This window comes from Actinia tenebrosa, unplaced genomic scaffold (genome assembly GCF_029948245.1).
Source record: "Actinia tenebrosa isolate PJP-AT-01 unplaced genomic scaffold, QUT_ActTen_1.0 PGA_scaffold5__44_contigs__length_20552954, whole genome shotgun sequence".
NCBI classification, from domain to species: Eukaryota; Metazoa; Cnidaria; class Anthozoa; order Actiniaria; family Actiniidae; genus Actinia; species Actinia tenebrosa.
Window position 1 is genome coordinate 7,812,644 of NW_028292582.1, and position 12,763 is coordinate 7,825,406.

The 12,763-nt window shown below is 38.2% G+C and overlaps 2 protein-coding genes across 4 annotated transcripts; one reads left to right on the plus strand and one right to left on the minus strand.

Annotated features, from left to right (window-relative positions):
• The first annotated feature begins 389 nt into the window (after positions 1-389).
• On the plus strand, positions 390-6,290 carry LOC116291330 (zinc finger-containing ubiquitin peptidase 1). Its single transcript, XM_031698502.2, has 9 exons — positions 390-739; positions 887-949; positions 2,174-2,493; positions 2,906-3,074; positions 3,752-3,943; positions 4,577-4,639; positions 5,063-5,168; positions 5,557-5,741; positions 5,985-6,290. Exons 1-9 carry the CDS (start codon positions 559-561, stop codon positions 6,248-6,250), a joined length of 1,545 nt encoding a protein of 514 aa, XP_031554362.2. The 5' UTR covers positions 390-558; the 3' UTR covers positions 6,251-6,290.
• Positions 6,291-6,434: 144 nt separating this feature from the next.
• Positions 6,435-12,745, minus strand: LOC116291326 (uncharacterized). Of its 3 annotated transcripts, XM_089037718.1 has the most exons (3): positions 12,567-12,745; positions 10,237-11,588; positions 6,435-10,116 (listed from the first exon to the last, which is right to left on the minus strand). In XM_089037718.1, the coding sequence occupies exons 2-3, from the start codon at positions 11,490-11,492 to the stop codon at positions 6,843-6,845; spliced, it is 4,530 nt and encodes a 1,509-aa protein (XP_088893844.1). In that variant the 5' UTR covers positions 11,493-11,588; positions 12,567-12,745; the 3' UTR covers positions 6,435-6,842. The 3 variants fall into 3 exon arrangements, with proteins under 3 accessions (XP_088893844.1, XP_088893842.1, XP_088893841.1); XM_089037716.1 differs by having other exon boundaries at positions 6,435-11,568; XM_089037715.1 differs by having other exon boundaries at positions 6,435-11,588.
• Between the last annotated feature and the right edge of the window lie 18 nt (positions 12,746-12,763).

Genomic DNA, 12,763 nt, shown 5'->3' on the forward strand with positions numbered 1-12,763 from the left:
TGAAGGTTCTTTTTTATTTTTTATTTCATAAGAAAACGAAAGAAAAAGTATATACAGTAACAGTTTAAATTTTTTTGCTTAAACTCATTTAGTTCTTTATAAATTAAAAGAAAGGATGTTTATGATAACGTCCTTCAAGGTTCTAGAAATTTGTCCACAGGGAGCCCGAGTCTTGATTTTGTATTAAATAATCTAAAGCTTGGTTACTACAGATATAAGTCGATATATAAATAGTTATAAATAATCTTCATTTTCTTTAAATATTCTTAATTAATGTGATCATGGAATCATCGGAATAATGGTGGGTTTTTTTGTGATGTGTAAAAAGAGATGTTGGGTTACCTGTGTCGCGTCACGCATCAAGTTTTTTTCTGGTGTTATTCTGGACCGTGACGAACGCCTGTCAAAGAGTTTACACTTGCTTCCACAAATCAAAAGTATTAGTTCTCTCTGCTTGACTTGACTCGAAAAAATGTCATCAAGCGGCTTTCTTGCCATCAACATTCTCTCATGTTAAGAGACACATCTTTGATCTCTCTGTGTATGGTATGAATCGGTATGAAACGAAGACATGATGACTTGTACCTTAATGAACTTACTTATCCTTCGTCTATGTCCATCTGTCCCGTTTGTGGTTCCTCAATACCTAAAGACAACATAGATCTACATGTACAACAGCATTTCATCCAACCACAGCCTTCAACATCGACTATCACTACCAATTACTGTGATCTAGAAGGTAAAATATTCGTTTGAATCATTTTAGTTTGATAACAGCCAAAAAATCTTGTGTTAAATCAAATGGCAATCTTGAAAACCCAGAACTTGTGGCCAAAATGTAAATTGATAATTGTATGTAAAATTTGTTCTGGTTGTTTTTTGATAGTGCCTGGATTTTCTGACGCTGCTGATTTTAAAATATGTAGATTTGGACACTGTCAACAAATAGGTATGCTGAAAAATGATAATTATATATATTTTTTCTAATATTATCTAGAATTTTTCTCTATTTTTTTGCCAAACTTTATTTTTAAAATCATGAATACATTTATTAAATAACATCTTAATAATATATTGTTTGGTGCTGGTGTCGATTGATTTTTTACTGTCTAAATGCTACTGGTCAGTGATCTTTGATCAAACTAGTTTATGTTTTTTAAGTGTTTTTCAATTTTTCTTACTGGCGACTGACATGAATTTCTTCCAGATAGATATGTTGTCAAGAGAAGATATCTCTTTAAATAACTATATTATAAGTATCTTAATGCTGTGTTATTTGAATGTTTTTATATTTTTCCTCAGAACTAATAATAATAAAGTTCAATTGCTCAAGTTATAATTTTTTTCATTGACACATCTGTCCACTTTCTTATTTTCTACTTCATATTCTGAAGCTTTGGAACTTAAACATTGTCTAAATAGGAAGAAAAATGATATTCATCATACCTCAGCCAAACATGTTACAATATATGGCTGGAATCTAGTTAAAACCAACATTAGTTTGAAATTAAATCATTCATAATCACCTTTACTTGGCACAACTAGTAGATTCACTGTGTTGAGCCTGAAGCATAACAGGTACAGTACATGCGCATATAACTAACATTACACATGCATGGCTTTGGAATAAATATTACTTTGTTTTTATGCCTACATATGCATTCATATCATGAAACAATGTAAGACCTTGGGACTCTAATTAACTTTAATAGTTACTGTATGATTGGTTTATGAGAGAAGGGAAGTAAAGCACTAGTGCAGCCAAAAACAACAGAAGAAAATCATCAGCCAATCAGCTAGACACCTGTAAAATGAATGAATCTCCCTAGGGTGCCCTAGTTGGTATGGGTGATTGGTATGGTTTTTTAAAGATTCACCCGAAGGTTTTTGTGAAATACAATAGGACTTCTAAGTCCCCTACTAAAAAGTTAATAGTTACTAGATCTATTTAGCTTGTGTGTAATGTTTTACCCATTTCAGACCACATGTCATTCTCTAGAGAATAAGATTCTTTGTACATGTATGAGTTGTATCTAATTCATGTGTCTTCTCATGTGCAACCATTAAACATAAAGAAATTATACTTAGAGAATGACATGCTGTCTGAAATAGAGAAGAATTATGTACAAGCCAAAAATGTCTATTTTTATTTAAACAGAATGTTTTCTTATAGTTTCTTCAACAGAGTGGGAAGACCATTTATTTGCACACAGTATAGAAGATCACACTAATTTATTAAGCACCAATTCCCATCAGAATCACCATGAAAACACTATCTTGGATCCCCATAACCTTAATATAGACACATCAGTACACACACAAGTCCACAATACTGATCGAGCCATAGCACAAGAGCAAAGAGAAATGGAGAGACTTGAGAATCAGTCTTCCCAGTGGAATGATCATTTACTCACCAAGGCAATAGAAAGTGAAGAACAGAAGGAAATGGAGGAACAGAGGATGAAAGAGGAAGAAGAGTTCAAAAAGCTCCAGGTAGATAATTACAGTTTGTAAAAACACCTTCAATTTCTATTACGACTCAGTTAACAGTTACAGATTGAATTGGGATGTAAAGATTCGCAAAGGTAGGAAAACCAAAGAATTCAGAGAAAAAGCTCTACAATCAAGGGTTCGGAGAGACCTAACCAAACTCTACTCATACAAAACCAAGACTCTAGACAGGAGGGATCTATGGGACGGATGCAGGTGGGGCACCTCCCACTAGATGAGCTGATGATCTTTTTATGTAAAAATAACTCATGGATTTGTCTTGATCATAAATGGTGTTGACCCTCCTAAATAGTTCCTGGAGCCACCCTTGCCTTATGTTTGAGGGTTGTGCACAACCACCATGCTACACTTGATTCCATAAGTATTCAAAGCTAACACTCTTGGTTTTAAACAGGCAATGTATGGAATGAATAAAGTAGGTGGGTATGTCACTCAATACAGTCAACACTTGGAGAGAGATGTTAACAGGGGTAAAGCATCAGTCGGTGACTATTATGCCAGAAAAGCAGAAATGCTGAAAATACTCATGACGGACACCGACAGTGGAGAGTCTTGTACAAGAGGTAAGAAGATAGAAAAAATTATCTGAATCCCTCCCTCCCTTCCCCTCCCCACACACACAGGCCAATAATATTGGCCTATTTCTCTCGGAAATAGCCCATGATAAACATGCAATCCAAGTTTTATTGCACATATATTATTGGGTAGTTAGCACATCTAACTGAATTTTTTAGTAAAACATTCTTTGTGCAGTCTTGGAAATATTAAGTAGAATGAAATATTTGTATTTGATGTACTTTATATCTGCGGGCTGTTAAGTAACAGCTCACCTATGGCTTGTTACCTTTAATAGTCCAGTTCCAAGTTCCAAATTAAGTCTGTGTTTCTTGATTACAGACTGATTTACTCAGGCTTAGCCTCGAATCAGTGTCTAATTACTCGCAAATACCAACGGTAAAGTAAAGAATGCACAACTTCAACAATATTAACACTTTGAAACTTGACAGACCTCAACGGGAACACGTGAATATTCTTTACAACATTGAGGCTTAGCCTGAGTAAATGAGTGTAATCAAGAAACACAGTGGTAATTTGGAACTCGAAAAGGGTATATTCCCATAAACTAGCTGCTAATGTTGTAATATATCATATAAAATATATTTTAATTTAAACTACAGTGATATCTTTTAAGAAACCGTAATTTTTTTCTTTTGACATAATGTTTTGCATCTTTTCTTAGGCATTATTCCTCAATTACATCACCGTTACAAGCTGGGAGTAAGTGGCACCAAGCAGGCATGGTCATCATCAGATACAGACCACTATGCCAGCACAGTAGGGGATGCTGGCTGGGGCTGTGGATATCGCAATCTTCAGATGTTGATCTCGGCATTGTTAAGAATTGATGTGTACAGGCCCATGCTTTTTGCAGGTGACTTCAATAATTGGACAATAAACTTACTAAGACTGTAATACGTTGGTACCTCTACTATATATCAAGTGGACACTGGTCTTCATTAAACAGACAGCTAGTTGTATAACCCTGAAATTCCCTTACCATAGTTGCTGTAAAATATACCTCTATTCAGCAGACACCCTTCAAGGTCTAGATCAAAGGTGTCGAGCTTCAGGATTGTCCCAGAGGGGTACTCTTGCCCTTGTAGGGTATGGATGTGCCGCTGAGCCCTCTGAACCCTGACCCTGTTCCAGAGTAAAAATCGCTGAAATTCATACTCTGTTCCAGAGTAAGATCGCTGAAAACACTGTTCCAGAGAGGAGAGAGCGTGATTTCATATACCCTGTTCCAGAGTGAGCGCAATTTTATATACCCTGCTCAAGAGTAGAAATGCTGAAAACCATACCCTGTTTGGCGGCACATACCCATATAGCGAACATAGGGGAGTACACCCCCCCCCCCCGGGAGGATTGTACAATGTGAATTATTTTATTCACATATACTGCAGTGGTACTTCTATTATTGGACATCTATTATGTTTCTTGATGTCAAAGATTTTGATATTATGCCCTTTCCCTGATCTGTTTTGCTAATGTTGCTTTGTTTTAGTTGGTGAAAATGTTCCTTCAATACCACGAATACAACAGCTTATTGAGGCATCTTGGAATGCTGGTGAGTGTAGCTATTATAAAATAGGATGATGATGATACAAAATATAGATGATTAGGATACGTTATGATGAATAAAGAGGGTGACAATGTCAATATGGTGATGATGATGGTGGTGAAGGCGATGATGATGACAATGATTTAAAATGAAGATGATGATGATGGTGGTGGTGGTGATGTTGAAGATGGTATGGTGATGGTTGTGGAGATGATGGGGATGATGATAATGATACATGTACATTACATAAGAAAAATGATGATGATGGTGATGATTTTGAAGATGGTATGATGATGATGGTGGTGGAGATGATGATGATGATACATAATGAAAATGATGATGAGGCTGATGATGATGAAATGGTTTGATGATAATGATCATTGTGCCAGTAATAACTGTGAGTGTACTGATAATAACTGTGCTTTTTAGGGTTTGACAAACAAGGAGCAGAACAGTTGGCCTGTAAGCTGATCAACACAAGAAAGTGGATTGGGGCAACAGAGATTGCTACTGTTCTGCGATCACTGGGGTTGAGGTAACCCGTTCTCCTTAGTAACATTTAGGCTCTCACCTCAAAAGGTCATGTGCTTGGATCACCCCCATTGATGGAACACTGAAAAAATCCACATTACGATCGGATCCAGTGGCTGAAATGCCAATAGAACCATTCAACTTATTATTTACCTATTTCAAATCATGTTGTACTCCCTTGAGTAATATTTCTTTGTTTATCTGTAATACTCGAGAACTGAAGAAGATTGAAGTAAAACGCAAACAGGTATCTCATTACTAAGGGAATAACATGTGGTCTTTAATGGGAAAATACTACATGTATGTCCAAGTTGAATGGGTCTATTGGTGGAAGTCCCACTGTCAACTAACCCTTTTATCAGCCCACCTCTCAAAATGTTTTTTTTTTATAGAGCGAATATCATTGACTTTCATCGAGCTACTGGTTGTGATGGAACTCATCCAGAGATGTTCTCGTGGATCAAGAGATATTTCAGCTGTGGTGTACCTGGGTTTAATACAGGGATGGGTTTGAACCAGGCACATGCTGGTGTACTGAAACAAACTACAAGACCACCGCTATATCTACAGCATCAAGGTATGTCGTAGGACAGTTCGGGTCAAGATATATACAGCTATTTCAAAAAAGGTTGTTGAAGGTTTCATGTTGCATGCTCAACTTGACACGTATAGGCTGATTGCATTCACATTGATCAACCAGAGTGCAACCCACAACAAAATCTTTATCAATAGCCATATTTAAGTTATTTCAAACCTATTTTGGTCCGACTCTGACTCTCAACTGTTTTTCTTCTTCTTTTTTCCCCTTCAAATTTCACAGGACACAGTCGTCTTGTCATTGGAGTAGAGGAACACTCAGGCAAAGATGGAGGTCTGTTTCTGCTCTTGTTTGATCCTTCTCACTCAACCAAACAAATGCACAGCTTACTGGACGACATCCAAACAAGTAGCTCAGGTCTGAGGCACCTTAGACGCTCCCTCAAACAGATGCGTTGCAAACAGTATCAGATTGTGTATGTGGATGGTATCATGGATGCACAGGAGATGGAAAGAAGTAAAATACTAAACAGTGTTAGAGTTCCTTGATTGCAACTGTAACATTAATAAAGTATTGTATATTCTTGGATATAGTAATGTATTACCGAATTGACACCCAGAAAGTACATATGATAAATATATACTCTCAAATCAATTCACAATAATTTATTTGCGCTACGTTTATCAATACTTTTTCTCCTCTCAGTAACGGAGTAAGTTACATCCTCTGTGATTTAAAACAGACTGCAAATATATTTATTGTCATTTTCTATATTTCTTTGTGGTTGTATTTGGTTTACAAGTGTTGGGACAATATGAAATCAGCTATGATAACTTGCCATTATAAGTCATCTTGAACGAGATTTCCGGATACACTAAATGTAGCAAAGGAAATTTAAAAACTACAAATATGAATACAAATCTGTAAGTATTTTGATTATAGTACTAACTAATTCGAGTGAATAAAATGAAGCACAAACTAAACTACTTATTTTTTCTGTTGATTGCAAACATCTAATTTAGCTAGAGTGTTTTAGTTCTGTCTCATTTCTCATACACTGATGGTGACATAATCACCAATAAGAAAGAAAGGAGTCCAGTACTTTGGTATACTGTATAAATCTTGGTTCTCTCTCATTTCTCATACACTGATGGTGACATCATCACCAATAAGAAAGAAAGGAGCCCAGTCTTTCGGATCTTCGAATTCTCCTCTTATGTCATCCATTGCAATTTGTAGGCTTTTACTTGCACTTTCTCCCATCTTTAGAAACGTGTAAAAGGTTGCCATAAAATTAAATGTAGTCTCGTCATCAACGGCCCACAACGACGCTACAACAGCACGAGCTCCTGCAGCAAGAAAAGCTCGACTCATTCCAACCACTCCCTCTGCCTTGATGTCTCCACTACCACTGTGACAGCAGCTTAGGACAACAAGTTTTGCTTTCACACCAATCTCTTGTACCTCCTGCATTGTTAACATGTAGTCTTGTTCGCCTGGGATACTTGTTTCATGTATTCTTGGTGGAGGGGAAAGAGCAATGTATCCATTCTCTGAGTCTCCATGTGCTGCAATGTGAATGACACCAACATCTCGCAGATTCTTCTTGACCATTTCTTTGGTTGCCTCTGATCCAGTCAAGGGCGTGACATTCAACATATTTCCAACGACTTCAGCCTCATGTTCTGCAGAAGGAAGAGTCTTCATCACGGTCTTTTCCCCTTTAAATATTACTTCCCCAACATGAGGGCCTCCGATAACAAGTGCGCCTGTCTCACAATGACTGTCCGCTGGACATTCTTGTAAATACTTTAGTGTCGTCAATGAAGGTGCAATCCGAATACACTTTGTTTCTGAAAGAAAATTTTCAGTGATTGGATCTCGTAAAGCTGCAAATGGTACCTTAAACAAAGATCTATCAGGAATGATAATGATTTCTTCTTCCTTGAGTTGCTGCAGGATGGGTGCAATCAAATGACTGAATAACGTTTCAAGTGGATCTGCTTGCGGTTCACTTGTTGGTTCATCTTCAGTTGTTGTGACATTTCTCTCAATTGATGACCCCTCGTCAGTTGGTGTGACATTTCTCTCAGTTGATGACCCCTCGTCAGTTGGTGTGACATTTCTCTCGGTTGATGACCCCTCGTCAGTTGGTGTGACATTTCTCTCAGTTGATGACCCCTCGTCAGTTGGTGTGACATTTCTCTCAGTTGATGACCCCTCGTCAGTCGTTGTGATATTTCTCTCAGTTGATGACCCCTCGTCAGTCGTTGTGATATTTCTCTCAGTTGATGACCCCTCGTCAATTGGTGTGACATTTCTCTCGGTTGATGACCCCTCGTCAGTTGTATTTTGTCCATGACTGCTAATCTGCCTAAACGTTGCAGGCGGATCCAAAGATCTGTTTTCACACTTCGCTGGTTCTTTTACTTGCATCTTACTATAGACGTCGTTCAGGACTTTATCAAAAGGCAGATTCTCTTTTCGACCAAGAGTTTTAAACCACAACATTTGGGTAGAAAAGTTGAAAAATTGATCATCGAGTGCGATGAAAAAGAGTGGGTTTTCCTTTCTTATGATCCAAATACCCAAACCCTTTCTAAGGAAAGCAAAGTACACGATACAGGCTTTACACTTCAAGGAAACTGCTTCGAGGTCGGTCATCTCAAGTGGCGTACTTACAGTTAGGTTGATGCAATATTTTGAGGCTAAATGATCTCCCAGAGCTCTGGCCCGACCACGATCACAAACCAGAAGAGCTTCTTCTGTATTTCCTGCCTCGTTTAGTGCTTCCGTTAGCATATTGTAGGTACCACTGAACTGATCAATGATGGATATCATGAAGTCATCTCGTTTCTGTAAATTTTCAATCACCCATTCCCAACTTTGTACCGACTTTTTCAAGTAGTTTATTGACTGTTGCTTGAAATCTTCACTACTTTGTTCGTACTTGCCACTCAGTTCATAGCAAAGCTCACCCAGGCTGTAGTTGGCTATTGCTTGGTTTCGCTTGTCGCTCATTTTGATAGCTAGATTCACGCTCATCTCATAAAATTTGAAGGCCTCTTGGTATTTCTGCAGCGAGAAGTAAGCGTTGCCTAAGTTTAAGTAGGTGGTCCCCTCTCCCTTCTTGTTGTCTATTGTTTTGGCAACCTCCAAGCTCTTTTCAAAATACTTCACTGCCTCCTTGTCATCATCCAGTAATAAGGAAAAAAGGTTCCCTAAATTCATAAAGGATGTTCCTTCTCCGTTCTTGTTGCCAATCTCTTGGGCAATCTTTAGGCTCTTTTGATAATAATCGATGGCCTTGTCGGGTTCTTTTAAATACAGATGGGTATTTCCTAAGTTCATGTATGCCATTCCTTCTCCATTCTTTTCTCCTATTTCTGTGGTGATGGCTAGACCTTCTTTATATTTCATGATTGCGTCTTGGAATTTCCCTAAGGTCAAGTAAACGTTTCCAAGGATAATATTGCACGTCCCCTCCCCTCTCTTGTCTCTTATTTCTCTCGCAATCTTCATGGCCATTGTTACATATCTTTCGGCTTCAGTATACCTTCCCAATGACATGTAGGCACTCGCCAAGTTCATGTATGCAGTTTCCTCCGCTTTCTTGTTGTTGATATTTAAAGAAATAACCAGGCTCTTTAAGCTGTACTTAATGGCGTCGTGGTATTTCCCTCTTGTAGACAGGACCTTTGCTAGGTTCACCAGGGCAGTTGCCTCGCCATTCTTATCACCTATTTTCATGGCAATACCGACAGCTCTCTCATGATGTTCAATTGCCTCTTGGTATTTGCCCAGTGAAAAGCAAACATTTCCCAAGTTCATGACCGTTCTTCCTTCTCCTTTCATGTTACCTATTTCTTGGGCGTTCTCCAGGCTCTTTTTATAGTATTCTTCGGCCTGCGTGTAATCACTCGTCGAAAAGTACACGCTTCCCAAGTTATTGCATATTATTTCCTTGAGATGCGTGTTGCCCGTTGTTAAAGCGATGCTTTCACCTTTCTTGTAATACTCAACGGCTTCTCGGTATTCTCCTGTTGCAAAGTAGACGTCCCCAATGTTAACATAGGAAGCTCCCTCTTCCGTCTCTTCTCTCAATTCTGTAGCAATGTTTAGGCCTTTCTTGAAATTCTCGAGGGCTTCCGTGGTTTTTCCTAATTCGAGGTTTGCTTTTCCCAAGTTTTCATAAGTTTTCACTTCTGCTCTTTTGTCTCCTATTGCCATGGTGATTTCTAAGCTCTTTTCATAATGCTCAATAGCTTTGGTCTGTTTCCCTAAACTGAGGCAGGCGTTTCCTATATTGACATGAATGCTTCTGGCTTCCTTTTTGTCTCCCAGTTCCAAGGAAATTTTTAAGTTTAATTCATAATTCTCAATAGCCTGGCTGTAATCCCTCAATGACATGTAAGCGTCCCCTATTTTTTTAAGAGTGCGTTGTTCATCCTTTTTGCAGCCAAATTCTTTGATGATTTCGAGGGCCTGTTTTTCGTAGTCGATGCTATCCTGGTATTTGCCTAAAGATTTGTAGGCATCGCCTAGATTCATATATATTTCTCTCTGTATCTCCTTTTCTTTTACGTCTAAGGCGATTTTCAGGCTCTCTTCAAGATGAAGAATTCCCTCGTGGTATTTGTGTAAATCCAAGTAGGCACGCCCTGTGTTAAAATGGGAAACTATCATTCCTTTCTCGTTTCCTATTTTCATTGCAACGATTAGGTTCTTCTTGTGATATTCAACAGCTTCTTCATATTGACACAGTGAAGAGTAGATGCTTCCTATCTTGAAATAGATCTTTCCTTCATTCATCTTATCGCCTACTTCTTGGGTCAGTTTAAGAGCCTTCTCGTAATACCCGATAGCCTCTACTAATTTTTTCGTTAAGACGTGTGTTCTTCCTAAGTCCATGTAGACGGCGCCTGTTTTCTCCTTATCTCCTATTTCCAGTGCAATGTTCAAGCTCTTTTCAAAACAGGTAATAGCTTTTTCGTATTCTTTCATCGGCAAATAGGCATTTCCTAAGCTTCTGTAAGAGGTTGCCTCTAAATCCTCGTCACTGATACTTTGGGCGATGTTTAGACTTGTTTCCAAATGGTTTAAAGCATCTTGGTAGTTGGACAATTTTGTATACACGTCTCCTATGCTCGCATGGATGGTTCCCTCGACCTTCTTGTCTCCTCTCTCTATGGCAATGTCTAGGGACTTCTTATAGTACTCTACAGCTTTTTCGTCTTTATCCAATAACGAGTAGGCTTTTCCAATATTGGTATACGTCTCGCCTTCTCCCTTTTTGTCACCTAACTCTGTAACGATGACCAATCTTTTCTCGTAATATCTAATGGCCTCGGGTAAGTTGCGCATTGTGAAATACACGTTTCCTATTGTCCTATAGGCTTGTTCCTCAGCGTCCTTGTCTCCCTCGTCTATAGCAATGTTTAAGCTTTTCTCAAACTTTAGCAAAGCCTGGCTGTAGTTGTATTGTATAAAGTAGATGGTCCCGGCCATTTCTAGTACTATTCTTTCTGCTTCTTTGTCCTTTGCAGCTGCAGCAATTTCTAGGACTGTCTCATAGTAAGCTAGAGCCTCCTCGAAAAGACACATTTTGTCATGCAATTCACCAAGAACCAAATTCAAATTCATCACTGTCAAACCATCTTCAAAGTGGTGGGCGAAGATCAAACATTCTTTGAGCAGACAAATCATTTGCTGTTTGCTTAAGTTTAGACATCCATCCAATACATAATGCATACAGCATCTTACAAATGCTGTGAGGGTTGATTCATCCATTGCCAAAACTGATTAAGATCTGGCACGAACTAAGTAATATCAAGGTCAAGCATTCTTCATAATCCAAGGACTCAGTCTAGGACAAAAACAGCACGTCTATGAATAATGAATAAGATACTGTCATATTATTATCATAACCTTTACATAGAAGATCTAGAATCGCATGCTGTCTCACGACAATATATTCGATCATTACAGTCATGGTATAAACAACTTTTGAAATGTCGAATCATCTAGCGATTTGTTTGGCTTTTTAATCATCAGGGATTTGTGTTAGATGAGTGCCCTGAAAATGATATCGTCAGATATTTGTTGCCAAAATCATCCACAAACGAGTCGAAGGATTGAAGCCAGGGTCATTTGTTATGCATCATAGACATATAAATTTACAGCTGAAATCGAATCTAGCTAGATTTAGCTAGTCTAGCGAGACGAAGGAAGTAGGCGAAAAACGATATTTTTAGCAACTTCAAAATTAAAAAACAGTCCAGCTATTACGGAGGAGCGAAGAAAGTGACGGGAAGAATAAAAACGTTTTCCAAAAGGTGTACACAAAATATCAATACAAATATCAAGGGAAAATTCAATAGAGAGTTGTACACGAGATCCCAGCTTGACATGAACAATAATTTTTTATTTCTTCACGCGTTTGAAGCATTTATTTTTATCTACCATGATAACCTCAGAGATCCATCGCTTTAAAGGGTGAACACTTTTGTCGCGTTCCATATTGGCTTCGCAAAACGTAGAGCACTCAGTGCAAAACGAAACTAATGGTTCTCCTTACTTCCGGGATTGAACGGTTTAGTTTACGGTCGAATTTTCATCAGCAACGTAACGAAAAAGTCAAAATATCTAATACGAAAATAACCTTGAAGTCTTGAGGGGACATCAAGTTTCTAAGTCCTAATGTTGTTGCAGCTTTCGCTTTCGCTGTGCTTACTCGTTGAACAAATAATATTATACTCTGCGCATTAAACGGAGCATGAAAAAGGTGATTACACATGGAATAGAGAGAAAAAGACTATTGAGTCGATTCTAATTGCACTAAAAATAAAGAAGAAAGGATTTTACCTTGTTTTAAGGAGACGGTCTTGTTGATACATGAAGGCAACCACTTGTAACGCTGTAATGTATTATAATCAAGGGTCACGTGGTGATGGCAACCAGACATTGAATGACTCGTAGAACCACTAACGAATCAAAATCAGTTCCATGTCATTTTGCTTGGCGTATTTCCATTGCAAAAGAAAAGGAATACTCGCGTGATG

Bases quoted from the DNA above. Each gene is read 5' to 3' on its own strand.
- LOC116291326 (XM_089037716.1), bottom strand. From the start codon at position 11,492: ATGGATGAATCAACCCTCACAGCATTTGTAAGATGCTGTATGCATTAT.
- LOC116291330 (XM_031698502.2), top strand. From the start codon at position 559: ATGAAACGAAGACATGATGACTTGTACCTTAATGAACTTACTTATCCT. The intron at 740-886 runs GTAAAATATTCG...GTTTTTTGATAG, and splicing joins CAATTACTGTGATCTAGAAG to TGCCTGGATTTTCTGACGCT. The intron at 3,944-4,576 runs GTGACTTCAATA...GCTTTGTTTTAG, and splicing joins CAGGCCCATGCTTTTTGCAG to TTGGTGAAAATGTTCCTTCA.